Source organism: Macaca mulatta, chromosome 15 (genome assembly GCF_049350105.2).
Source record: "Macaca mulatta isolate MMU2019108-1 chromosome 15, T2T-MMU8v2.0, whole genome shotgun sequence".
NCBI lineage: Eukaryota > Metazoa > Chordata > Mammalia > Primates > Cercopithecidae > Macaca > Macaca mulatta.
This window is the reverse complement of record NC_133420.1, coordinates 19073662-19100505: the sequence shown is the minus strand read 5'-3', so window position 1 is coordinate 19100505 and position 26844 is coordinate 19073662. Positions and strand designations below refer to the sequence as shown.

Genomic DNA, 26844 nt, shown 5'->3' with positions numbered 1-26844 from the left:
TCTCGAACTCCCGACCTCAGGTAATCTGCCCGCCTTGGCCTCCCAAAGTGCTGGGATTACAGGCGTGAGCCACCACGCCTGGCCTGGACAGCTTATTAAAGCAACATTAACAATACTGTTAACTGGCCAGGCGTGGTGGCTCACACCTGTAATCCCAGAACTTTGGGAGGCCAAGGCTGAGGCAAGAGGCTCACTTGAGCTCAGGAGTTCAAAACCAGCCTGGGCAACATAGTGAGACCTCGTCTCTACAAAAAAATTAAAAAATTAGCGGGGCGTGGTGGTGCACACCTGTAGTCCCAGCTGCTGGGGAGGTTGAGGTGGGAGGATCACTTGAGCCTGGGAGGTCAAGGCTACAGTGAGCCATGATTGCACCACTGGACTTCAGCCTAGGCAACAGAGCAAGACTGCCTGGGGGGAAAAAAAAAAAAAGGCCTGGCACAGTGTGGCTCATACCTGTAATCCCAGCACTTTGGGAGGCTGAGATGGGCAAATCATCTGAGGTCAGGAGTTTGAGACCAGCCTGGCTAACATGGTAAAAACCTGTTTCTACTAAAAATACAAAAAATTAGCCGGGTTTGGTGGTGTGTGCCTGTAATCCCAGCTACTTGGGAGGCTGAAGCACGAGAATCGCTTGAACCCAAGAGGCAGAGGTTGCAATGAGCTGAGATCCAGCCATTGTACTCTGGCTTGGGCAACAAGAACGAAACTCTGTCTGAAAAAAGTAAAAAAAAAAAAAAAAAAAGTAATTTTAAAAAACTTATTAAATATAGTTTGTTGAGTAGGTATTAGGAGCTATTTATGTATAGATACTTTGTTAACCTCTAATCTTCACAGTAAGTGTGCAAAGTGGTCATTATTTCCCTGTTATGTGAGAGTAGAAACTGAGTCTCAGAGAATTTCAGTAACTTGCCCAAAGTCATACAGTTGATAGATGACTGAACTGGAATTTCCTCTGTCCCCTTCTTTGTCCAGTCATCACTATTTTTTTAAATTTTAATTTATTATTATTATTTTTTTTTGAGACAGGGTCTTGCTCTGTCACCCAAGCTGGAGTGCAATGGCACAATCTCAGCTAGCTGCAACCTCCTTCCCCCAGGCTCAAGCGGTTCACCCACCTCAGCCTCCCGAGTAGCTGGGACCACAGGAACGCACCACCATGCTGAGCTATTTTTTTGTATTTTTAGTAGAGATAGGGGTCTTGCCATGTTGCCCAGGCTGGTCTTGAACTCTGGAGCTGAAGCAATCCACCTGCCTCGGCCTCCCAAAGTGCTGGGATTACAGGTGTGAGCGACTGCACCCAGCCTATGTGCTTTGTTTTTCCGACCTGTACTTCATTCCTGTCTTCTTTGCTTAATGTTTCCACCATCTACTTCTCTGAAGGCTCCTGTTGCTTGCTTATGTCCCTATTGAGAAATCCACCTGAGTCAGAACCAGGCTTGCGTCTCCACCCCATCAGCTTTCCACATGTTTATGAAGCGCACCTGCCTCCCTGCCCACTCACACTCTCAAATAATAGTAAGGCTGTGAAGCTGGACTCTCTCTTACCTGCAGTATTTACAAGATCAGACACATCAGCAATGGGAAAATGGTTCCAGTACTGGGACAGGCCTTGCCCTAGTTCTTTCCTTGAGGGTGTAAAAATGAAATATGTGAGATGGACAGTTGACTTGAATGTGAGAGGATTTTCTCTAGTCTTCTGTGGCCTCATTTTTAATTTGAGCAGGAGCTCTCATTTCATCTTTACTTTCATGCTCACAGTTACTATGGTGATCTTGGCTTGGTCATTTATTTGGTCTCCTAACTCATTACTTAGTTTGGCAGGCAGTGGTAGTAGAGGAAGGTGGGTGGCATGTGAGGGCATGTCTGTGTCCTGGATAACCTGTCTGTCACTGGTTTAGACTTTCACACCATACCGGACAGCGTGGCGCCCCATAGTCACCGCCACCCACATCGGGTCCCACATCCGAGTAGGTGGAGTATTGACTTGCTGTCGGTTGCCTTTGCCCCCTTGCTTTGGAGTGCCTTTCACTTCTTTCTCAGTGGTGGGGTCACAGTTTTACCAACAGTGGTGGAAGTGAATTGTGTGAGCATGTATTCCTCTGCTGCTTTCTCCTTTCAAGTAAAACATTCATACTTGTTTCTAAGAGAATCCACCCATGTTGACTGTCCCATGGTTTTCAAGTTTTCATTTTGCTAGGAGTGATATCTCAATCATGGGTGGATCCCAGACTTCTTTTCTGTTAGTGTTTAAATCTCTTTGTTTGTTTTACTTATGTCTGTCAGTGTTGTACAGAAACTCCCAGTATCTTGGGTAGGCATAATCAAGGCATTGAGGTTGGATTGGAATACCAGAATGCATCATCTAATCTTGCATTGATTACCAGTTTCCTCCAATGCTTGATAAGTCCTTACTGGGCCTGTGTTATGAGAACCCAAAGATGCTGGGAGCTGAGTATGTTTGATCCTGTGGCTGCCACTTGGGTGAAGTTTGAAGTAAACCTCACTTGAGATGTACTGCATACTGTCTTTTCACAGAAGGTTCAAAATTTTTTCTATCAGGAATCCTTTTTGATAGCTGATGACTTTTCAGGACCCCATCTTTTCTACTATTTTTTTTTTCTCCCCGAGATGGATTCTTGCTCTGTCGCCCAGAGCTGGAGTGCAGTGGCACAATCTTGGCTCACTGCAACCTCCACCTCCCAGATTCAAGCAATTCTCCTGCCTCAGCCTTCCAAGTAGCTGGGATTACAGGTGTGTGCCACCACGCCCGGCTAATTTGTGTATTTTTAGTAGAGACTTTAGTAGAGGTTTCACCGTGTTGGCCAGGCTGGTCTCGAACTCCTGACCTCGTGATCTGCCCACCTCAGCCTTCCAAAGTGCTGGGATTACAGGAGTGAGCCACTGCACCCCCTCCTTTTCTACTTTTTTTTTGAGACGGAGTCTCGCTCTGTCGCCCAGACTGGAGTGCAGTGGCGCAATCACTACTCACTGAAAGCTCTACCTCCCTGGGGTCAAGTGATTCTCCTGCCTCAGCCTTCCGAGTAGCTGGGATTACAGGTGCGTGCCACCACACCCAGCTCATTTTTGTACTTTTAGTAGGGACAGGGTTTCACCATGCTGGCCAGGCTGGTCTCGAACTCCTGACCTCGTGATCCACCCGCCTCAGCCTCCCAAAGTGCCACTGCGCCCAGCCTCCCCTTTTCTACTTTTATAACAAGATTTTCCTGTTGCACCTCATAATTTTTACATTGATGATGCCTATAGGACCTCTTCTTTTGTTTTTTTTTTTATCTGCATGAATTTGGAATACATCCTTCAGTAATTTCAGCTCAGTTTACACATTAATTCCTCATTTTTCCTTCCCCAGTAGTCTTCTGGATTAGGAATTCCACTCTAATAATTTAATAATAATTATTAATAGTATCAATTGTGTACCTATTAACTATTATGTAATACTAAAATATATGTAACTTTACAATATAAATATATCATAAATAAATGAAATATAAAGATATTATTAATAATATAAATGATAATGATTTTCCTGATGTAAACTAGAGTAAATCTACCTACTTGTAACTTGAAGACCACCAAACCAGTCTGAACTGTGGACTTTTCCCTACTCCCAGTTAAATTTACTATTTCCTCTCAGTTTAGGGATTATCTTTTAAAAATATTTTTATTCAGAGCTCCATAAAGTCTCTAACTTGTCAGAGCCAGATCCCACAGAGCCACTTGTGATCTGATTAAAACTCTGATTTGAAACTTTCAGACCCGTTTGATGGAGCTGCACCGCCAGTGGGAATTACTTCTGGAGAAGATGCGAGAGAAAGGAATCAAACTGCTGCAGGCCCAGAAGTTGGTGCAGTACTTACGGGAATGTGAGGACGTGATGGACTGGATCAATGACAAGGCACGTTTTGAGAAGAAAGGTTTGCTAAGCCTTACTCAGAGAAAGGAAGAGACTCCTCTGTGATCTGTAGTGAGACCCAGTGTTAGCACAGATACGGCCATTTTAAGGGAAAGGGTGGAAGTGGGATTGCTGTCTCTCCAGCTGCTCTCTGGGTGTATGCGCTATTCTGTAACTCTGAAGCCTGGAGTCGCTGAGACAGAAATGCTCTGAGCTCAGCCTGTTAACTTTCTATGGGAGGAACTAAAATCACAAACCACAGAGAAAACCGTATCCATTAAAGCTAACATGGCTCCATCCCTAATGTGTCTGTTTCATGCTTCTGGAAGCCATTGTTAACAAATGTTGGAGGCCGGGCGCGGTGGCTCAAGCCTGTAATCCCTGCACTTTGGGAGGCCGAGACGGGCGGATCACTAGGTCAGGAGATCGAGACCATCCTGGCTAACAGGGTGAAACCCCGTCTCTACTAAAAAATACAAAAAGCTAGCCGGGTGACGTGGCGGGCGCCTGTAGTCCCAGCTACTCGGGAGGCTGAGGCAGGAGAATGGCGTAAACCCGGGAGGCGGAGCTTGCAGTGAGCTGAGATCTGGCCACTGCACTCCAGCCCGGGGACAGAGCGAGACTCCGTCTCAAAAAAAAAAAAAAAAAAACAAACAAACAAAAAAAACAAATGTTGGTTGGTGACTCTGGCTCTCTTATGGTCCCTGAATAGGAAGCAATTGTTACTTCTGAAGAGCTGGGCCAGGATCTGGAGCATGTAGAGGTTTTACAGAAGAAATTTGAAGAGTTTCAAACAGATATGGCTGCTCATGAAGAAAGAGTTAATGAAGTGAACCAATTTGCTGCCAAACTTATACAGGTAAATAGCAAAGTGCTGTGTGTTTCTCACAACATTATTATGTTAACTGTTTAGTATATTCAGGAGAAAATTTTGATGATTGGTCCCCTAATTTTTGATTGAGCAAGTTTTTGTAAGCATGTCTAAAGCGTTTTGTTTAGCTGTATAAGGCACAATACCGATTAGTCCTAAAGTGGAAGATGCTTTTTAATGTGTTGCCTTTGGCAGGAAGGGCAGAGTTCATGTGATCTGTTTCCTCCACCCACTTCTGGGTAGGGCTGGGTGAAGCTTTTATTGGGCTGCTGAAGCTAGGTCTCAGGGTTTCTCAGACGAGGGTGTGGTGGTGAATGCTAAGTTAGTATTGGCAGATGTCCACCAATGCCTTAGGGCTCTTGCCTTCCTTTTTTACTTGAAGCTTCCCTGGGCTCTCCTGGGAGCCTGAGAGAACCTTGTCGTGAATAGGCTCTCCACTCTGGCGCTGGAGCCTGTGAAGAGGGAATGATAACCCTTCCCCAGTGCCCACGTGTACAATCCTGTAAGCTGCTTCCACTCTGAGTCCAAAGGGTTCCACGGACATCAAGTACTCACAACCCGAGAGTTTTTACTTTTAGGGAAATTTGATTTGGGGGGGTACAAATTTTAAATGTATACATCTGCTTACAGGCTGGTACTTGTTTCCTTTTTCTGGTCTATGATTAAGAGAAAGAATACCCGGCATTCCTCAGAAATATCTCACCCTTCCACAGTGACAGATGTGTTACCTTTCCAAACCCTAGGCTTTCCTACGGTTGAGCTTGAGAAGAGTAGTCAGGCCAAACCCATGGTATCCCAAATGGATTCAAGAACCCTGAATGCGGCCGGGCGCGGTGGCTCACGCCTGTAATCCCAGCACTTTGGGAGGCCGAGATGGGCGGATCATGAGGTCAGGAGATCGAGACCATCCTGGCTAACACGGTGAAACCCCGTCTCTACTAAAAATACAAAAATTAGCCGGGCACGGTGACAGGCGCCTGTAGTCCCAGCCACACGGGAGGCTGAGGCAGGAGAATGGCGTGAACCCAGGAGGCGGAGCTTGCAGTGAGTGGAGATTGCACCACCGCACTCCAGCCTGGGCGACAGAGCGAGACTCCGTCTCAAAAAAAAAAAAAAAACACAAGAACCCTGAATGCTTCACTTTATTACTTTATATCGTATTTTTAAAAACACCAAAATGTGGTTGGTAGGGAAGGATACTTTTAAAGAAATGTCTCTAAGCTGGATGCAGTGGCATCTGCCTGTAGACCCAGCTACTCTACCCAGACCCAGGCTGACAAGACGGGATCACTTGAGACCAGCCTGGGTAACATAGCAAGACCCTGTCTCAAAAAAGAAAAAAAGAAATGTCTTCAGTCTAAAGCCAGGAACAAACTCTTAAGCCCTGAAAATTATGTTTATGTACAAGAATGCTTAACAGCCTCATGAACATCTGAAATACCAAATTTTCAAGCAGTTAGGGTAGATGAGTACATGGATAAAGCTACCACAAAGTTACAGCCAAACTATTTATTAACATCAGAGTGGTGATTTGCTAAGATACGTCAAGGAACCAACCCCAGGGTAACTAGTTGGAGAAGCCAGAAGTTGTGTACAAATCCAGTCTCTTCTCTTCCTTGTTTAGGAGCAGCACCCTGAGGAGGAACTGATCAAGACTAAGCAGGATGAAGTCAATGCAGCCTGGCAGCGGCTGAAGGGCTTGGCTCTGCAGAGGCAGGGGAAGCTCTTTGGGGCAGCTGAAGTTCAGCGCTTTAACAGGTGTCAAGCCAGAGTGGGCTTTGGGGAATGGGCCTCAACCTGGAGGGGAGTTGTGAAGCACAGGGCATGTGCTGGTGAGCTGTCAGGGCTGACTGGGCCTTGGTCCCATGGAGTGTTCCTAGTTCTAGGGAGATGTCATTGCTGTGGATTAACTGGTGCCTTTGTTCTGTAGGGATGTGGATGAGACTATCAGTTGGATTAAGGAAAAGGAGCAGTTAATGGCCTCTGATGATTTTGGCCGAGACCTGGCAAGTGTTCAGGCTCTGCTTCGGAAGCACGAGGGTCTAGAGAGAGATCTTGCTGCTCTAGAAGACAAGGTGGGTTTTACAAGCAGCTGATTCTGTAAATAAGTTACCAAGGGTCAGGAGAATAGTTCTGACGGAGTTCATTTCTAGGTCAAAGCCCTGTGTGCTGAGGCTGACCGCCTGCAACAGTCCCACCCTCTGAGTGCAACACAGATTCAAGTGAAGCGAGAGGAACTGATTACAAACTGGGAGCAGATCCGCACCTTGGCGGCAGAGAGACATGCACGGCTCAATGATTCATACAGGTGCAAATAATGCTCCAGGTCTTAACCAGTATCATTTAACTTCTTTTTAGGAAGCAGGAATAGCAGAGTTAAGGGTCTGTTCTGTGTTCTGTGGAAGTGTCAGGTATCACCTACCAATGCAAATCACTTCTTACCTATGTTCTCTCTGTTTGGAGACTGGCAACTGTATCATGTGTAGTATGTGTATGCTATTTACAACTTCATAAATTCTTCTATTCTGCATCACTGCATTATGACTGATAGAATGGAAATATCCCCTTAAGTATCTGAGTATCACATTAAATACCTTATTACAACCAGATTGGAAAGGAAAAGAATGCTTCTTACTAGCCAAGGGTTGAACCTGGGAATAACAAGGAAGTTGGAAATGTGGGACAGGATTGGGGCTTTATAGTGATGGACAGAACCTAAGTTTTAAAGCGTTGATTTCAGCCTTCTCTTGCTTTCCTTCACAGTCTAGATTGGTAGAATTTCATATTTCCCAGAACTAGAGTTTGTATAATTTGTTAGACATTTGAGAACATAGAATTCGGAGCTTTAGGGAGGCCATTTTCCACCCTGGAACCTCTGCTGGAAACATAATGTCTTCCTTTGGCTTTTCCTAGGCTTCAACGCTTCCTTGCTGACTTCCGTGACCTCACCAGCTGGGTGACTGAGATGAAAGCCCTCATCAATGCAGATGAGCTTGCCAATGATGTGGCTGGGGCTGAAGCCCTGCTAGATAGACACCAAGAGCACAAGGTAATAGTATCTCCAGCATCTTCCAGAAGTGAAGATTTTAGCTTATAATGCAACAGTATATCAATGTTGGGTGAGGCCTGTAGTTGGAGTTGGTACCACGTTATTCACAGGTGTCTCTCATCATAAGGATTGTGGTTGGTTTTGCCTTTGGAGACCTGGTCTACCTGCTTCTGATAGAGGCTTAACTCAGTTCAGTGTGAAGAAGTTCACTGTGGTCCATAAAAGCAAACAGCAGACAAGCTCTGGCGAGATAGAAGTGCTGCTACTTGGCACGTTGATCCTTTGTGATGTAAAAAGTATTTGTTGGGCTGAGCACAGTGGCTTATGCCTATGATCCCAGCACTTTGGAAGGCCAAGGCAGGTGGATCACAAAGTCAAGAGATCAAGACCATCCTTGCCAACATGATGAAACCCTGTCTCTACTAAAAGTACAAAAATTAGCTGGCCTTGGTGGCACATGCCTGTAGTCCCAGTTACTCAGGAGTCTGAGGCAGGGGAATCGCTTGAACCCGGGAGGCAGAGGTTGCAGTGAGCCATGATCGCACTATTCTACTACTGCCTGGACAACAAGAGTGAAACTCCGTCTCTCAAAAAAAAAAAAAAAAAAAACTGAGAGGTTTTAATGTGCTAGATACAAAATCAATATACTGAAAGTCAAACGTTTCTCTACACTAGCAACAGAAACGTAATTTTTAAAAATACTACTTATTAGAGCAGAAAATATAAAGTACTTAGGAATAAATCTAACAAAAGTGTGTAAGACATTTGTGGAAAAAACTATAAAACTTTGTTAAAAGGCATTAAATAAAAACTGAATAGAGAGAATTATTTATCTAGTGCACAGATAGAACGATCTTTTGTGAAGGTATAAATTCCCACCAGGATATATACAGTTAATTCAGTTCTAGTCAAGTGCTCAGCAGGTATATGTGTATGTGTGTGTTTCTTTTTGCAATGAGATGAGCTGATTCCAAAACTGATTTGGAAGAAAAAAATTTTAAAAAGGTTGAGACAATGTTGAAGATCATGGTGGGGCCAGGGAGGGACTCACCCTACCAGGTTCTATAAAATAATAGTAAACAAGTCCATTTGGCACAAAGAAGACAGAGCACTGGAACGAAAGAGAGCTCAGACCCATGTGAATGTGTGGAACCTTGACAAACAACAGGTGACCTGAAAAGCCATTTGGAAAAGGACTTCATCAGTGAGTGATACTCTCACATTTGATGACCTAGATTGATTATGTATTAGGAAACCTGGCCTAATCTTTCATTTTGTTCCTTGTTTTAGATATCATAGTCTGGCTTATAATGCTTATGTAAAATGCAACACCTTGTTTTCATTTTGTAAGATGCTAGGCATAAATCATGGCTTTGTTTTTTTCCCCTGTAGGGTGAAATTGATGCTCATGAAGACAGCTTCAAATCTGCAGATGAATCTGGGCAGGCACTGCTTGCTGCTGGTCATTACGCCTCAGATGAAGTGAGGGAGAAGGTAAGAGAAGAGAAATGGAGCTTTTGAGGAGCAAATTACATCTTTCACTAAGTCTCTGAAAGCTATTATTCATCCTTAAATATCCAGACATTGCATTCACCATGATATGTGAGAAACTTTTCTTTTTCTGCAGAGATTTAAAAAGAAGGTATATGTGTAGTGTGCTGATTTCCTGAGAGACAGTCCTCCTTATTTGGGGCATGTGTGGCACGTTTCCTACTTACAGGGACTTTTTGTATTGAGCTGAGTCTTGCATTAGGAGTTGCAGCAAAGAGGAAACACATTTTTATAAAATGATACATAGGCCGGATGTGGTGTGACCCCAGCACTTTCAGAGGCCAAGGCAGGAGGATTGCTTGAGACTAGGAATGGGAGACCAGCCTGAACAACATAGTGAGACCCCATCTTGACAAAAAATTGATAAATTAGCCAGACATGGTGGCACATTCGTATAGTCCTAGCTACTCGAGAGAATTGCTTGAACCCAGGAGTTCAAAGTTACAATGAGTTATGATTTGCACCACTGCACTCCAGCTTGAGTGACAGAGTGAGAACCTGTCTCTAAAAAAAAAAAGAAAGTAAAATAAAATATGTATGTATGTAAGTTTTGAAGTATCTCAGAGTATAAAATTGCCTAGGAACATTAGATAAATAATGATTTCTATATTTTCTAATATTACATAGAGTAAAAGAAGACATTTCAAAGACTTGTCATTAGTAGCTTCGGAGCCTAAAGTCTTGGGGGTTTCTGAATTTATTTTCCATATGTTATAGAGCACCCACTCAGTTGACATTTCTCAGTGGAGAGTCCCTACTCCATTTATACTGCCTCACTTTTAAATGGATGCCCTATTTCTTCTACCCGGGAGTTTACTTACTATTTTTACCTAAAGTCATTTGTGATCATGTGGCAATAAATTGATTCTAGATTAATTAAAATAGGCCATCCCTTTTATATTGAACATGCACATACAACATGAATGTTGTTTTTCCCCTTTTGCAAATCAGAAAAAAGGCCTGAAGATTAGCACTAGGATTAGGAATTCCAGGCTAGCTGTTCTGTCTGCCTCGGAGGCATTGGGGCTGACCTCATCTCCCTGACCATGTCTCCTATGCCCCCAAGCTGACCATCCTTTCCGAGGAGAGAGCAGCGCTGCTGGAGCTGTGGGAGCTGCGCAGGCAGCAGTACGAGCAGTGCATGGACCTGCAGCTCTTCTACCGGGACACTGAGCAGGTGGACAACTGGATGAGCAAGCAGGAGGTAATCTGTGAGCAAAGCCTTGTCAGTGTGGGAGAAGAAGGACCTGTATTTTGTCTCCTCGGGTAGTGTGCTTGTTTTGTTTTAGGACATCGGTACCATGTTAGTTCTGAATCCATTGAAGAGGGGGAATTGAGCAAGCTTCTCTCGGCTCTGCCGGCATCTCTCTCTGCTGAGATTGCAAGGCCTTCAGAAAAGGCCCCAGCTTTTCAGATTAGTGTGATGTAAAATGTTTTGAGATTTTTTTCTTAGAACTTAGCATTGCCAGGTGCAGTGGCTGTCTCCTATAATCCCAGCACCTTGGGAGGCTGAAATGGGAGTATCCTTTGAGCCCAGGAACTCAAGGCTACAGCAAACTATGATCGTACCACACACTCTAGCCTGTTCAGTAGACCAAGATCCTGTCTCACAAAAAACACTTTAGCATTATGTGCCATCTAAATCTAATAGAAGCAACAAAAGCTATGTAAGAGAAGTTTCAATAGAATGTGGAACAAGGATTTCATGATATGACTTTACTGGATTGATTTTAAAAAAATCCAAAAGGACTTGGCCAGGCGCGGTGGCTCAAGCCTGTAATCCCAGCACTTTGGGAGGCTGAGACGGGCGGATCACGAGGTCAGGAGATCGAGACCATCCTGGCTAACACAGTGAAACCCCGTCTCTACTAAAAAATACAAAAAACTAGCCGGGCGAGGTGGCGGGCGCCTGTAGTCCCAGCTACTCGGGAGGCTGAGGCAGGAGAATGGCGTAAACCTGGGAGGCAGAGCTTGCAGTGAGCGGAGATCCGGCCACTGCACTCCAGCCCGGGCGACAGAGCGAGACTCCGTCTCCAAAAAAAAAAAAAAAAAAAAAAAATCCAAAAGGACTTTAAACTTCCTAGAAGAGATCTTAGAAGTTTAACAGCCATAAAATGTCTTTCCTTCTTTTTGTATTTTGGCCAAAATACCCTTTGCTTCACAGTCTTAGAAGATCAAAGGAATAGGACATTATTCTGAACACTTTGTTTCCTTTGGCAAGGCGTTCCTGTTGAATGAAGACTTGGGAGATTCCTTGGATAGTGTGGAAGCACTTCTTAAGAAGCATGAAGACTTTGAGAAATCCCTTAGTGCCCAGGAGGAAAAGATTACAGTAAGATCCCTTCTTGTCAGTGCTTTCAAATGACCCTTATTATCGTAAGCCAGAGTCTCTTTCCCTGGAAGGATTCTGAACAGATTTGGTGAAAGATTCATATGCAGAGCACTCCTGTGGGTGCTTAAACTTTCACAAGGATGACATGCTATCTCGTTGAAGACATAATACAACTTTATGGAAAAATGATTTCCTTAATGGAAACCTCCAAACTTCTTTAAGTTTGTACCCTTCATTAAAAGTAGGTCAGGGTTAATATTAAGAGGTACTTTTGGCTGGGTGCAGTGGCTCACTTCTGTAATCCCAGCACTTTGGGAGGCTGAGGCGGGCAGATCACAAGGTCAGGAGATCAAGACCATCCTGGCTAACACAGTGAAACCCCGTCTCTACTAAAAATACAAAGAATTAGTCGGGCGTGGTGGCGGGCACCTGTAGTCCCAGCTACTGGGGAGGCTGAGGCAGGAGAATGGTGTGAACCTGGGAGGCGGAGCTTGCAGTGATTTGAGGTCGCACCACTGCACTCCAACCTGGGCGACAGAGCAAGACTCAGTCTCAAAAAAAAAAGAGGTACTCTTCCCATTGAAAATACATCTTAGAAATAAGAATTTGGAAAGCTGTTAACCTGTATTTGACCCCTGCCAGGAGATGGTGGCACAACTGGTGTCTCCAGTCTTGAATGGAGGTAGCGCAGTCTTAAGATATGTAACTGATAACATCAAGCAAAATCTGAAAAGTTGTGAGAAAAATGTCATCACCAACCTTTGGGTGAAAACCTTGACCTATGTTAAAGTTTGGTGTGTTTTATGATCTGTTCAGCCATTACTTTTCTCTAGAGGCCAAGCTCAGGACTAATGTGCTTACCAATGAATAACTTTTATCTTCCTTCCTAGGCATTAGATGAATTTGCAACCAAGCTAATTCAGAACAACCACTATGCAATGGAAGATGTGGCCACTCGCCGAGATGCTGTAAGTTTGTAGGTTCTTCATGCTTTTCCTTTTTGGTATGTGGGTCTCTCTTCTGAGATGTTCCAGTTAAGTCTCTTCAACTGGACATCCCTTTGGGCATAAACACTAGAGACTTTACAGGGGATCCTTGTCTTTCAGCTGTTGAGCCGCCGCAATGCCCTTCACGAGAGAGCCATGCGTCGCCGGGCCCAGCTAGCCGATTCGTTCCATTTGCAGCAGTTTTTCCGTGATTCTGATGAGCTCAAGAGTTGGGTCAATGAGAAGATGAAAACTGCCACAGATGAAGCTTATAAAGTAATGTACTATTAGTGTTGCTGTGTAGCACTTGATTAGTAAGCTAAACACAGCTCTCACAAATAAATGATAGCTAAAGGACAAAATAAGGGATTCCAAAAACCACACTACTTAATGTAAGCCAACTGTTTTATACATTCCTCCATAAAGATAAGTATAAAGGTAATGCAAGGGAACTTGACATACTCAGGTTTAGATAGAAAGAATCCCCTTCTTTCTTTTATGGGCAGGATCCATCCAACCTACAAGGAAAAGTACAGAAGCATCAGGCTTTTGAGGCTGAGCTCTCAGCAAACCAGAGCCGAATTGATGCCTTGGAGAAAGCTGGCCAAAAACTGATTGATGTCAACCACTATGCCAAGGATGAAGTAGCAGCTCGTATGAATGAGGTGATCAGTTTGTGGAAGAAACTGCTAGAGGCCACTGAACTGAAAGGTAAGAGAAGATGTTCCATTGGATTGTGACATGCATGTTTGAGGAACTAAATACCCCTTTCTATGAAGTATTTTAGGGACATATACCCCTAAAGTAAGGTGAAGTGGATGACTTTGGCGTTAGGGATAATTTCCTGTGTAGGAATTACTTGGCTTAAGTTCTTGATAATAGTTTGGTAAATGTAGTTGAGCATACTGGTTGGTGAGGGAGTCTGAGTGAGAAGGAACAGAATTGGGCCTCATTGCTGAAAATTAAAGTTCAGCTGAGAGCCAAGGGCATTTACTAATTCTCCAGTGTCCTTGTATCTCAAGGGGGTTAGAATGCTTCCAGTTCAACCTTGAGATGGTAGAGCAGGGGCTGCAATTGATATTTTCTTTCCCTTTGTGATGTAAGTGAAGGAATAAAACTCTGATCTATATAATTCTTCACTAAGATGCTACTGTTCATGGGCAGTGTCGTCAGAAAGGTAATGCTAAGCAATACAAAATTAAACTTGCCTCCTTCCATAGGAATAAAGCTTCGTGAAGCCAACCAGCAACAGCAATTTAATCGCAATGTTGAGGATATTGAATTGTGGCTGTATGAAGTAGAAGGTCACTTGGCTTCGGATGATTACGGCAAAGATCTTACCAATGTGCAGAACCTCCAGAAGAAACATGCCCTACTAGAGGCAGATGTGGCTGCTCACCAGGTAGTGTGAGCTGGGGGCTGTGGTTGGGCAAGTGAATGCAGAAACCATAGGAGGGAGGAAAAGCCAGTAATTTCAGACTAAATGAGTTTTGGGAGGGATGAAATGTGTTGATTTTCTTAGATTACTCTGTGCTACATGTGCTTCTGCTCAAATTAAATATCATCCCTTAGAGCTTTCTAGGAGCCTCAGATGAAGGAAGGAACTAGCAGAAAGAATACTCTTAGGGGTGGGAAAAAGACCTTATCAACTTTTCTTTGTGTACGATAAAACCACACCCAAAGTAATGTCAGCTCTGTCCTTTCACATTGCCAGGACCGAATTGATGGCATCACCATTCAGGCCCGCCAGTTCCAAGATGCTGGCCATTTTGATGCAGAAAACATCAAGAAGAAACAGGAAGCCCTCGTGGCTCGCTATGAGGCACTCAAGGAGCCCATGGTTGCCCGGAAGCAGAAGCTGGCTGATTCTCTGCGGTTGCAGCAGCTCTTCCGGGATGTTGAGGATGAGGAGACGTGGATTCGAGAGAAAGAGCCCATTGCCGCATCTACAAATAGAGGTCAGTCTGCTTCCCTCAGGTAGGAATCAACTTGGGAAAGGCTATGCTGTTGTAGCATAGAGGGGATGCATGTCAGGATGGGCAGGGTCAAGTTTATCGAACTGGAACCATGGTGGTAGCTACGGATGACAAATCAGTGCTAACTTTTCTCTTCATGGTTGGATAACTGGGGAGTGGTGTCTGCTTTCAGGTAAGGATTTGATTGGGGTCCAGAATCTGCTAAAGAAACATCAAGCCTTACAAGCAGAAATTGCTGGACATGAACCACGCATCAAAGCAGTTACACAGAAGGGGAATGCCATGGTGGAGGAAGGTGAGTAATTGGCATCAGTGATGTGGCTTGGCGCTGCTCCTTGTATCTCCCCTTCTTGCCAAGGGCATGGCCATGTGGGCGTAACAGACCGGGCTCTGGGGCTGAATACCATCCCAATTCTTTACTGACTGTACGACCTGACCACACCTTACCTTTCTGAGCTTGAATTTACCTTTTTTTTTTTTTTTTTTGAGACGGAGTCTCACTCTGTCACCCAAGGTGGAGTGCAGTGGTGCGATCTCAGCTCACTGGAACCTCTGCCTCCCAAGCTCAAGCAGTTCTCCTGTCTCAGCCTCCCAAGTAGCTGGGACTGCAGGCACACACCACCATACCCAGCTAATTTTTGTATTTTTAATAGAGACGGGGTTTCACCATATTGGTCAGGCTGGTCTTGAACTCCTGACCTCAGATGATCCACCTGCCTCAGCCTCTCTGAGTGCTGGGATTACAGCTGTGAGCCACCGTGCCCGGCTCTGAGCCTGAATTTCTTATCTGTGAAATGGGGATGACAACACCTCTCCTGACGCAGTAGTGAGTAAGTGAAACCAAGTAGGGAAAGAGCTGAAAGAGGGCCTGCACATGCCAGTCTCAGTAACTGAGTGCTGCAGCGGTACTGTTACTAGTCTTTATGATACTATCACTAATGCCAACTTGCAGTATCTGCTTCTTAGAGTCTAGGTAGAGGTCATGGTTTGAGGAGGCAAAAAATGAAACAGTCCTTTAAAGGGTTAGAACCTGAGCCTCTCAAAAAAATTGGAATTATGAAAGGGCACAGCTCACCAAAACAGTAATGAAAGTGCCGTGAACACACAGAAAAACTTCCTTTTGTCCTTCTGTAATGTGTCAACATAGTTTTTGTTACCCTCTTTTCCTACCCGCCTTCCAGGCCATTTTGCTGCAGAGGATGTGAAGGCCAAGCTTCACGAGCTGAACCAAAAGTGGGAAGCGCTGAAAGCCAAAGCCTCCCAGCGTCGGCAGGACCTGGAGGACTCTCTGCAGGCCCAGCAGTACTTTGCTGATGCTAATGAGGCCGAATCCTGGATGCGGGAGAAAGAACCCATTGTGGGCAGCACTGACTATGGAAAGGACGAAGACTCTGCTGAGGTAACCAGGCTTGGGAAGCATCTTACCTGCCAAGGAAGTGGAACAGGGCTTGTACTGAGAAGGAAGTTAGGAGAAGTAGTGATGCATGGGAGCTGTGCATCACAATGATTGTTTTTAAAGATGTTTTGGAATCCATTTTGTACTTCGTTTTTTTTTTTAAGACAGGGTCTCACTGTTGCCCAGGCTGGAATGCAATGGTATAATTGTGGCTCACTGCAGCCTCAAACTCCTGGACTCAAGCGATCCTCCTGCCTCAGCCTCCCAAGTAGTTGGGACTATAGGCAGGTAGCACTAGGCCTAGCTACGCTTTTTAATTTTAATGTTATTTTTAGTAGAGATAGGGTCTCACTATGTTGTCCCATCTGGTTTCAAACTCCTGGCCTCAAACGATCCTCCTGCCAAGGCTTCCTGAAATGCTGGGATGATAGGAATGAGCCACCCCTCCTGGCCCATTTTTTACTTTTTTTTTTTTTTGAGATGGAGTCTTGCTCTGTCGCCCAGGCTGGAGTGCAGTGGCTGGATCTCGGCTCACTGCAAGCTCCGCCTTCTGGGTTTATGCCATTCTCCTGCCTCAGCCTCCCGAGTAGCTGGGACTACAGGCACCCGCCACCTCGCCTGGCTAGTTTTTTTGTATTTTTTAGTGGAGACGGGGTTTTACCGTGTTAGCCAGGATGGTCTTGATCTACTAACCTCGTGATCCGCCCGTCTCGGCGTCCCAAAGTGCTGGGATTACAGCTTGCGCCACCGCACCTGGCCTTTTTACTTTTTATTATGAAAATTTAATCATACCTAAAGGAGAGAGAAGATGATTGTCACTCACCTTCAACCATTAACATTTGCCATTCTTGTTTCATCTATGTGAAACCGTATGTGTGTTTACATACAAACATACCAACATGCACGCATACGCATATACGTAGCTACAAACATACCAGCATACACATGTACATACCAATGTGCACATATACGCACATACCAACATGCACACATATATACATAGATGTACTTTTATGGTTATCTGTTTTTTGACTAAAATTTTCAAATTTTATTCATAAAGGTCTAGGTATAGTTCCTGTACCTAGCTCTTTCCAATCTTCACAAAAACTAGAATGAGTTGAATTTTTCCTTTTTTATTTTTTTAGGACAGAGTCTCACTCTGTCATCCAGGTTGAAGTACAGTGGCACAATCTCGGATCACTGCAACCTCTGCCTCCTGGGTTCAAGCAATTCTTCTGCCTCAGCCTCCCGAGTAGCTGGGATTATAGGCACCCGCCACCACACCCAGCTAATTTTTTTTGTATTTTTAGTAGAGATGGAGTTTTACCACATGGGCCAGTTTGGTCTTGAACTCCTGACCTGAAGTGATCTGCCTGCCTTAGCCTCCCAAAGTGTTGGGATTACAGGCATGTGGCACCGCGCTCGTTCTGTCTCTGAGGCTGGAGTACAGTGATGCGATCACGACTCCCTACAGCCTTGACCTCCTATGCTCAGCAGTCTTCCCTCCTCAGTCCCCTGAGTAGCTTGGAATACAGGCATGCACCATTACATCTGGCTGATGTTTGTATTTTCTGTAGAGATGAGGTTTCACTATGTTGCCCAGGCTGGTCTTGAACTCCTGGGCTCAAGCTGTCTGCCTGCCTCAGCCTCCCAAAGTGCTGGGATTACAGGCATGAGCCACTGTGCCCAGACCAGGATGAGTAGGCTATAATCATAATATATATGATTGTCCCAAAATATGGGAAACCTGAAAAACTTTGAAAATGGTATTAGCACTGTAAGAAGGGCAGGAGGTGATCATGTCATTGTGTAACTGAGAAAGGCTGTTGAGGCAGGATGGCAGGTTGGTGAGGCAGTGGAGGATGGGAGGCTTCAGCCCCTGTGCAGTGCTCCACGTGTGGTTTTGGTTTCAGGCTCTACTGAAGAAACACGAAGCTTTGATGTCAGATCTCAGTGCCTATGGCAGCAGCATCCAGGCTTTGCGAGAACAAGCACAGTCCTGCCGGGTAAACCTGTAACAGTTTATGGGTTACTGGAGGGAGGCCTTGGGGGCTGGGAAAGTGGAAGGATCCAGATGCTGTCAACAGATGTTCCTATCATAGGCAGCATTTGACTCTGCTATTAACTCTTGTGACAAAGGTTTACAGAGAGTTTAGAATGAGACTTTTTTTTTTTTTCTGAGACAAAGTCTCACTCTGTCACCCAGGCTGGAGTGCAGCGGCCGACCTTGGTTCACTGCAACCTCTGCCTCCCAGGTTCAAGCGATTCTCCTGACTCAGCTTCTCGAGTAGCTGGGATTACAGGTGTTCACCACCATGCCCAGCTAAAATTTTTTTTGTTTTTTTTGAGATGGAGTCTCACTCTGTCACCCAGGCTGGATGGAGTACAGTGGCGCGATCTTGGCTCACTGCAAGCTCCGCCTCCCAGGTTCACGCCATTCTCCTGCCTCAGCCTCCTGAGTAGCTGGGACTACAGGCGCCTGCCACCACGCCCGGCTGATTTTTTGTATTTTTGGTAGAGACAGGGTTTCACTGTGTTAACTAGGATGGTCTCGATCTCCTGACCTCGTGATCTGCCCGCCTCGGCCTCCCAAAGTGCTGGGATTACAGGCGTGAGCCACCGCGCCTGGCGGAGATGAAGTCTTGCTAGAGTGCAGTGTCACGATCTCAGCTCAGTGCAACCTGTGCCTCCCAGGTTGAAGCAGTTATCCTGCCTCAGCCTCCTGAGTAGCTGGGATTATTGGTGCCCGCCACCACGCCTAGCTAATTTTTGTATTTTTAGTAGAGATGGGGTTTCACCATGTTGGCCAGGCTAGTCTCAAATTCCTGACCTCAAGATCCGCCCGCCTCAGCCTCTCAAAATGCTGGGATTGTGGGCATGAGCCACCGTGCCCGGCCCTAATTTAAAATGAGATTTTTTTTTTTTTTTTTGAGGCAGAGTTTCACCCTTGTTGCCCAGGTTGGAGTGCAGTGGCACAATCTTGGCTCACCGCAACCTCCACCTCCCAGGTTCAAGTGATTCTCCTGCCTCAGCCCAAGTTGCTGCGGTTACAGGCATGCACCACACCTGGCTAATTTTGTATTTTTAGTAGAGATGGGGTTTCTCCATTTTGGTCAGGCTGGTCTCAAACTCCCAACCTCAGGTGATTTGCCTTGGCCTCCCAAAGTGCTGGGATTACAGGTGTATGCCACTGCGCCCAGCCAAAATGAGATTTTTTTTTAAAGATACCAAAAATTTAAAGTTCTTGGATCAGATTTTATTGGTAGCTTCAGTGAAGAATTCTCATGAGTGTGTATTTGGTAAATTTGGTACAGCTGGTGACATTTGAAACTGCTGTGTACTTAGATGACTCAGCGTGGACCTGTTTTTACAATGTTTGCCCTTTCTTTGGATTTTTAGCAACAAGTGGCCCCCATGGATGACGAGACTGGGAAGGAGCTGGTCTTGGCTCTCTACGACTATCAGGAGAAGAGTCCCCGAGAGGTCACCATGAAGAAGGGAGATATCCTTACCTTACTCAACAGCACCAACAAGGCAAGGCACAGAGAGTGGCTGCGTGTTTGTTCCTCACTAGCACCTCCATGTATGCTCAGTTGGGTTTCTGTGGGTTGTGTGTCTCCCTGAAATGAAAAGGCTTAGAATTCAAAGAGAGAAGTTTCCTTACCAGTCCCCGACATGATATACATTTATGCAGTACTGTGTATGATCAAGAAGTTAATCTGTCTTCTTGAATACCTGCAAGAAGCATAGATAATCACGCTCAGAAGGATAGCTTATTTTCACTATTGAGTATCTCTAGGTGGAATTCTTGACCTGTCGAGCCAAAGTTTGCTGTATAACTTGGACCTGTTGGTTCTTACTCCAGACTACAGGCTACATCTCAGCCCAGCAGATCATTGGAGACAGCTGTGACCTCACCCCGCAGGCTTTGTCTTCTCCAGGCTAAATAATGACAGTAATAAATCCATCCTGGTCCATCAGCCTTTCTTCCCTAACACACTCTGAATTGACGGTGGCCTTGAAGCGTCCACAGATTATCTGACTGATCCTGAAAGAGGCCTGCCTTCCGTTTTAGTTAAGGCTGGAGAAATGTCGTTGGCCATTTTTAAGAGCCAATTTATTCCCACTCCCACACCTTATTTATCCTTGTCATGATACTTTGAGGAATCCTGTGATTCTTATCTTTCTATTGATTCTAATTTAAACTTAAACCAACTTGTGGTCTAGCTTTGGTTTATATAAAGCAGCATTGCCCAGTAGAACTTTCCGTGATGGTGGAAATGTAAGGTGTCTGTGCTGCCTCTGCAGTAACTACTAGCTACGTGTGATAGTGGGCCCTTAAAATATGGCTAGTACAACTGAGTGTTTTATTTAATTGAATTATAACTCGATGAGGCCAGGCATAGTGGCTCACGCCTGTAATCCCAGCACTTTGGGAGGCCTAGACGGGAGGATCGCTTGAGCCCAGGAGTTCGAGACCAACCTGGGGCACATAGCAAGACCTCATTTTTTTTTTTTTTTTTTTTTAAGATGTAGTTTTGCTCTGTTGCCCAGGCTGGAGTGCAGTGGTGCGATCTCAGCTCACTGCAAGCTCCGGTTCCCGGGGTCACACCATTCTCCTGCCTCAGCCTCCCAACTAGCTGGGACTACAGGCGCCCACCACCACGCCCAGCAAATTTTTTGTATTTTTTATTAGAGATAGGGTTTCACCATGTTAGCCAGGATGGTCTCAATCTCCTGACCTTTTGATGTGCCCGCCTCAGCCTCCCAAAGTGCTGGGATTACAGGTGTGAGCAACCGTGCTTGGCCTGAGACCTCATCTCTATTTATATTTAAAAAAAAAAAAAAAAAGCCAGGCGTGGTAGTTCACGCCTGTAATCTCAGCTCTTTGGGAGGCTGAGGCGGGTGGATCACAGTGTCAGGAGATCGAGACCATCCTGGCCAACATGGTGAAACCCCGTCTCTACTAAAATACAAAAAATTAGCTGGGCGTGGTGGCGCACGCCTATAGTCCCAGCTACTTGGGAGGCTGAGGCAGGGGAATCACTTGAACCCGGGAGGCAGAGGTTGTAATGAGCCAAGATGGTGCCACTGCACTCCAGCCTGGTGATAGAGCAAGACTCCATTTCAAAAATAAAAAGTTCTAACTCAATGAAAGTTCAGTGGGCACATGTGGCTGGTGGCTCCAGTGTTAAATAGCACAGTTCTGGAGCATCTAAGTGGAGAGAAGCCTGGCCTTGGTGGCAGGCAGCATTGCTCTTCTGCCTATGACCCTCTGTGGGTGTGGTAGGTGAGGAAGGGACTGAATTATCAGACCTTATGCAAAGTGACTTTAATATTGTTTTGGGCCTCTTAATTAATGCTGTCTTGTGTGTGCACACACATGACCTCCTTGGATTCTCTGTCTCAGAGAAGGAATTTGTTTTCAGTTCTCTGTCTTTTTTCTTTAGGATTGGTGGAAAGTGGAAGTGAACGATCGTCAGGGTTTTGTGCCAGCTGCTTACGTGAAGAAATTGGACCCCGCCCAGTCAGCCTCCCGGGAGAATCTCCTGGAGGAGCAAGGCAGCATAGCGCTACGGCAGGAGCAGATTGACAATCAGTAAGGATGACACCGGGGGCCACAAGGACCAGGCGTCCCACAGGCGTACTCTGTTCCACATGGGCCGAAGCTTAGGCGTGTCCTGAGGCTCCTGGAGCCCACCTGCATGCCTCCTGCTGTCTCCACCCCACTTTGAGCCCACAGACCTCCCTGTTTGGGTCTCAAATCCCTGACTGATGACTTATTTTGCTTTGTTTTTTTTCCACCAGTGTTCATGAGTTTTTCCTAAACAGAATTTTTCTAATCATTGCCATTTGTCTTTTGGTTTGAGATGCTTTTCGAAATTGGATATTCAGATTCTACACCCCTACAGCCCTGTCCACTTTGAAAAGCTGCTTTCAGAGCTTCTCTCTGCCATAGCTTTGAGTTCTGAGAATGGAATTTTGTAATGAAATGGCTCTGTTCTCTTTCCTGTAGCTGAGCCCCCATATTGCCCTGTGTCCCTCCTTCAGGGTATTTCTGACTCCACTAGTGGAATCAGCAGTTTTGGACACTTGAGAAGTATCCAGGAAATACATTCCCACTAGAGTTTGGGTAGAATAGTGGAATTTTTGGATTCCAGTGATCCTCAGTAAGATCAGAGTTATTTGTCCACTTATAGATTCTGTTATTATTGAGATAAGAATGGAAGGTTTTGGTTTATATTCTTTTTTTTTTTTTTTTGAGACAGTCTCGCTCTGTCACCCGGGCTGGAGTGCAGCGGCATGATCTTGGCTTACTGCAACCTTACCTCCCGGATTCAAGCGATATCCTGCCTCAGCCTCCCAAGTAGCTGGGACTGCTGGCATGTGCTACCACACCCAGCTAATTTTTGTATTTTTAGTAGAGACGGGGTTTCGCTGTGTTGGCCAGGCTGGTCTAAAACTCCTGACCTCGTGATCTGCCCGCCTTGACCTCCCAAAGTGCTGGGATTATAGGCGTGAGCCACCGTACCCGGCCTTGGTTTGTATTCTTACCAGCAGTCTGGGTCATAAATATAAGAGGAAAAAGTAGATCAAATATATGGCTAAATTGCTTGTTAGCTCTCAGTAAAATGTCTTTCTAAGGGTAGTCCAGTCTGTTCCCTGACCTTGCTCTGTGAAGTTACCAGTGTTTTCAGTACAGGAAAATCTGCCTTAAGCATGGCAGACCTGTCAAGAAAATGAAGGTGAACTAACCCTGTAATTTTCCTGTTATTTCTTTACTGTCATTTCACTCATGGCTTAGAGTGCTCCTTAGAGCTGTTGAATGAGTCCGTATTTTCCCAACATTAAGCATCCACCATCATGGCACCAGTCGGAGCTGCCGCCTTTCATCCCTGTGGATTAATCCCACTAATTTGTGCATGCTTTTGCTGTGCCCCCTCTGTGCAGGACACGCATAACTAAGGAGGCCGGCAGTGTATCTCTGCGTATGAAGCAGGTGGAAGAACTGTGAGTAGGCTGAGAGTCTTGCAGAGCACCAGTGTCCACTGCTACCCTGTCCATTCTCCCTCTGCCGCTTCTCTTGAAGGCCTTTGTTCATCCAGAAAGATGAGGTGGTGGGAGGAACTGCCTGTCTGTGCAGCAGCTTTGCCTCACAAGGGAAGAGGTCGCGGTGCAGCTGTGTTGGTTGATGACTGCTTATCTCATTGGTTGCTTCCGTGTGCAGCTGTGTGTTCAGAGTGGTGTTGGTTCCCCCTCCTGTTGGTTTTTGTGGTGGACCAGCCACTATCAGCAGCAAACCTGAAGGCTTGTTCTGTAGTTTTCCCTAGTAGGAAGGAAATCATATGCTTCTCTTAAAGTGTTGTGATTCTTGGTAACTCATTGCTTTTTTATTTCACTTTGGGACACTTAGATTTGATGGTGATTCTAGTTTTTTTTAACTTTTAGTTTTTTATTGTTTGTTGTTTTCATGTTCAAAGATAGTATTTCAGCCTTTTGTGTTTTAGTTCCCGAGGGTTAGAATATCCTTTGATTCTTAAGAAATCTTTCAAGTAACAGAATGGCACAGAGATACTCAGTAATGTGCCTGATTTTCCTTCCGAACTTGCCAAAACTTTCTGAGAACTGAATGTATCATTTTAGAAATGTCCTACTAATATGGAGATAAAACATCCTGTATGAGGATATTTTAAAGCTCGGTGTACCTTCCCCCACCTCACCCCAGCCTGGGGGCTATTCAGAGAATTATAAAAGACAAAAAAAAAAACCCTCTGTATACATTCTGCCCAGCAAATTCATTTCATCTCTCCACTGTAGTTGCATGAACCCTGTGTTACTGTGCTAAGCGCTTGGTTTCAGTCATTTGTGGTTGTGTTGTTATAAGTGCAGAATTGGCCTGGAGATAAGTGTGCCTGGCTGTTCTAGCCACCTAGTTGTGAACAGTGTGTGCATATCTCTTAGGCTGTGGTGTGGGTACTTGGGATCCTCATCTTCATCTGATAACTCTGTTACTAGGGCATCATCATTACAAACTCGTAGCCTGGAATCCATATCTTGGAGACACTTCGTGGTTTGCCTTTATGTCAGCATTTACAAACTGCCTTCTTTGTCCCTCTTGTCTCCCTCTTGAATTCCATCAGATATCATTCTCTTCTGGAACTGGGTGAGAAGCGTAAAGGCATGTTGGAGAAGAGTTGCAAGAAGTTTATGTTGTTCCGTGAAGCGAATGAACTACAGCAATGGATCAATGAGAAGGAAGCCGCTCTGACAAGTGAGGAGGTCGGCGCAGACTTGGAGCAGGTTGAGGTGCTCCAGAAGAAGTTTGATGACTTCCAGAAGGTATGGGCAGTCTTAGAGCTCAGCTGAAAATTTATTTAAAGATTTTAGTCTCTTGATTTTTTTTTTTTTTTTTTTTTGAGATGGATTCTCGCTGTCATCCAAACTGGAGTGCAGTGGTATGACTTCAGCTCACTGCAAACTCTGCCTCCTGGGTTCAAGCGATTCCCATGCCCTAGCCTCCTAAGTATCTGGGATTACAGATGCCCGCCACCATGTCCTGCTAATTTTTGTGTTTTTAGTAGAGACAGTGTTTCACCATGTTGGCCAGGCCGGCCTCAAACTCCTAACTTCAGGTGATCCACCCGCCTCAGCCTCCAAAGTACTGGGATTATAGGCATGAGCTTCTGCGCCCGGCCGGAGTCTCTTGATTTCTGACTGCAAATTACTGGAATGCAAATTACATAGATTATATTCCATCATCTATGTAGCTATTTTTTTTTTCCAATTTTTTTTTTCTTTTGAGACGGAGTCACGCTTTCGTCGCCCAGGCTTGAAGTTCATTGGCATGATCTCAGTTCACTGCAACCTTCTCCTCCCAGGTTCAAGCAGTTCTCCTGTCTCAGCCTCCCGAGTAGCTGGGACTGCAGGGGCTCGCCACCATGCCTGGCTAGTTTTTGTATTTTTAGTAGAGATGAGGTTTCACCATATTGGTCAGGCTGGTCTCAAACTGCTGACCTCAGGTGATCCACCTGCCTCGGTCTCCCAAAGTGCTGGGATTACACGCGTGAGCCACCGCGCCCGGCCTCAGTTTTTTTTTTTTTTTTTAAGACAGAGTCTCACTGTATTGCCCAGGCTGGAGTGCAATGGCTCGATATCAGGTCACTGCAACTTCGCCTCCCAGGCTCAAGTGATTCTCATGCCTCAGCCACCCGAGTAGCTGGGATTACAGGTACGCATGACCACGTCTGGCAAATTTTTGTATTTTTAGTACAGCCGGGGTTTTACCGTGTTGGCCAGCCTGGTCTTAAATTCCTGGCCTCAAGTGATCCCCCCACCTCAGCTTGACCCAAAGTGAGCTACCACGCCTGGCCTATGTAGCTATTTTTAAAAGACTTTAATTGAAACCTTTTTGGACTAGTTTAGTTTTAAGGAAGGATATACTTTGTTCTCTACATGTTGTTATAAGAACTTTTCTAAGCCTAAACTACAATAGATGTGAAAGTACTCTTTTTTTTTAAAATTGGGGTAAATTCACAAAGCTAACCATTTTAAAGTGTACAATTCAGTGGTATTGAGTACATTCACAATGTTGTGCAACCACCACCTCTAGTTCTGAAACATTTGCATCACTTCAGAAGAAAACCACATATCTATCAAGCATTCATTTGCCATTCTCCCTAACCCCAGTGGCCCACGTAGCCACTCATCTGCTGCTTGCCTCCATATTTACCTATTCTGGACAATTTATATAAATGGAATCACGTCATGTGACTTTTTGTGACTGGCTTCTTTTGTTTATGTTTTCTTTCTTTTATTTATTTATTTTTGAGACAAGGTAGCATTCTGTTGCCCAGGCTGGAGTGCAGTGGCCCAGTCTCAGCTTACTGCAGCCTCCGCTTCCTGGGTTCAAGTGATCCTCCTGTCTCAGCCTCCTGAGTAGCTGGGACTATAGCTATGTACTACTATGCTCAGCTAATTTTTGTATTTTTTGTAGAGACAAGGTTTCGCCATGTTGCCCAGTCTGGTCTCGAACTCCTGAGCTCAGGCTGTCTGCCCATCTTGCCCTCCCAAAGTGTTGGGATTACAGGTGTGAGCCACTGCACCTGGCCCATAATGTTTTCAAGTTTCATCCTTTTTGTAGCACATGTCAGTACTCCATTCCTTTTTATAGCTGAATAATATTTGACTGACACACTACACATTGTTTATCCATTCCACCACTTAAAAGTATTCTTTTTTTTTTTTTTTTTGAGATGGAGTCTCGCTCTGTCGCCCAGGCTGGAGTGCAGTGGCCAGATCTCAGCTCATTGCAAGCTCCGCCTCCTGGGTTTACGCCATTCTCCTGCCTCAGCCTCCCGAGTAGCTGGGACTACAGGCGCCCGCCACCTCTCCCGGCTAGTTTTTGTAGTTTTTAGTAGAGACGGAGTTTCACCGGGTCAGCCAGGATGGTCTCGATCTCCTGACCTGGTGATCCGCCCATCTCGGCCTCCCAAAGTGCTGGGATTCACTTAAAAGTATTCTTACAAAAAATTCAAATGAGGAGGAAGAGCTTCTATCTCCTATAGTAACTGTGCATTAAAATTTTATCTCGTTTTTACTTATTTTTTAGAGATAGGGTCTCACTCTCTCGCACAGGCTAGAGTGCAGTGGGATGATTGTAGCTCACTGTAACCTTGAACTCCTGTGCTCAAGTGATCCTCCCACCTCAGCCACCTGTGTAGCTGGGACTATGGACGTAGGCTACCACATCCATTATTTTTTATTTATTTATTT

General features: G+C 45.2%; 1 protein-coding gene and 1 long non-coding RNA gene across 24 annotated transcripts in view; one reads left to right on the top strand and one right to left on the bottom strand.

Moving 5' to 3' along the window:
• Positions 1-26844, top strand: part of SPTAN1 (spectrin alpha, non-erythrocytic 1) — an 85757-nt gene that overhangs the window by 18752 nt on the left and 40161 nt on the right. For 14 of the 23 annotated variants that reach the window (XR_013404653.1, XR_013404652.1, XM_077965632.1 and 11 more), the window contains 21 exon segments: positions 3773-3913; positions 4623-4769; positions 6406-6539; positions 6712-6856; positions 6935-7089; positions 7695-7830; positions 9223-9324; positions 10448-10585; positions 11603-11713; positions 12604-12681; positions 12820-12975; positions 13206-13410; positions 13920-14101; positions 14414-14657; positions 14848-14970; positions 15857-16074; positions 17985-18077; positions 19471-19605; positions 21522-21670; positions 23023-23082; positions 24213-24411. Coding sequence is in view for 18 of the 23 variants with exons in the window: in XM_077965632.1 (XP_077821758.1) it covers positions 3773-3913; positions 4623-4769; positions 6406-6539; positions 6712-6856; positions 6935-7089; positions 7695-7830; positions 9223-9324; positions 10448-10585; positions 11603-11713; positions 12604-12681; positions 12820-12975; positions 13206-13410; positions 13920-14101; positions 14414-14657; positions 14848-14970; positions 15857-16074; positions 17985-18077; positions 19471-19605; positions 21522-21670; positions 23023-23082; positions 24213-24411 (3051 nt within the window). In the remaining 5 variants the exon portion in view is untranslated. 23 annotated transcript variants of the gene reach the window in all.
• On the bottom strand, positions 1213-2916 carry LOC144335080 (uncharacterized). The gene is made up of 2 exons (XR_013405521.1): positions 1465-2916; positions 1213-1366 (listed from the first exon to the last, which is right to left on the bottom strand). It is a non-coding gene; the product is annotated as an uncharacterized LOC144335080 (long non-coding RNA).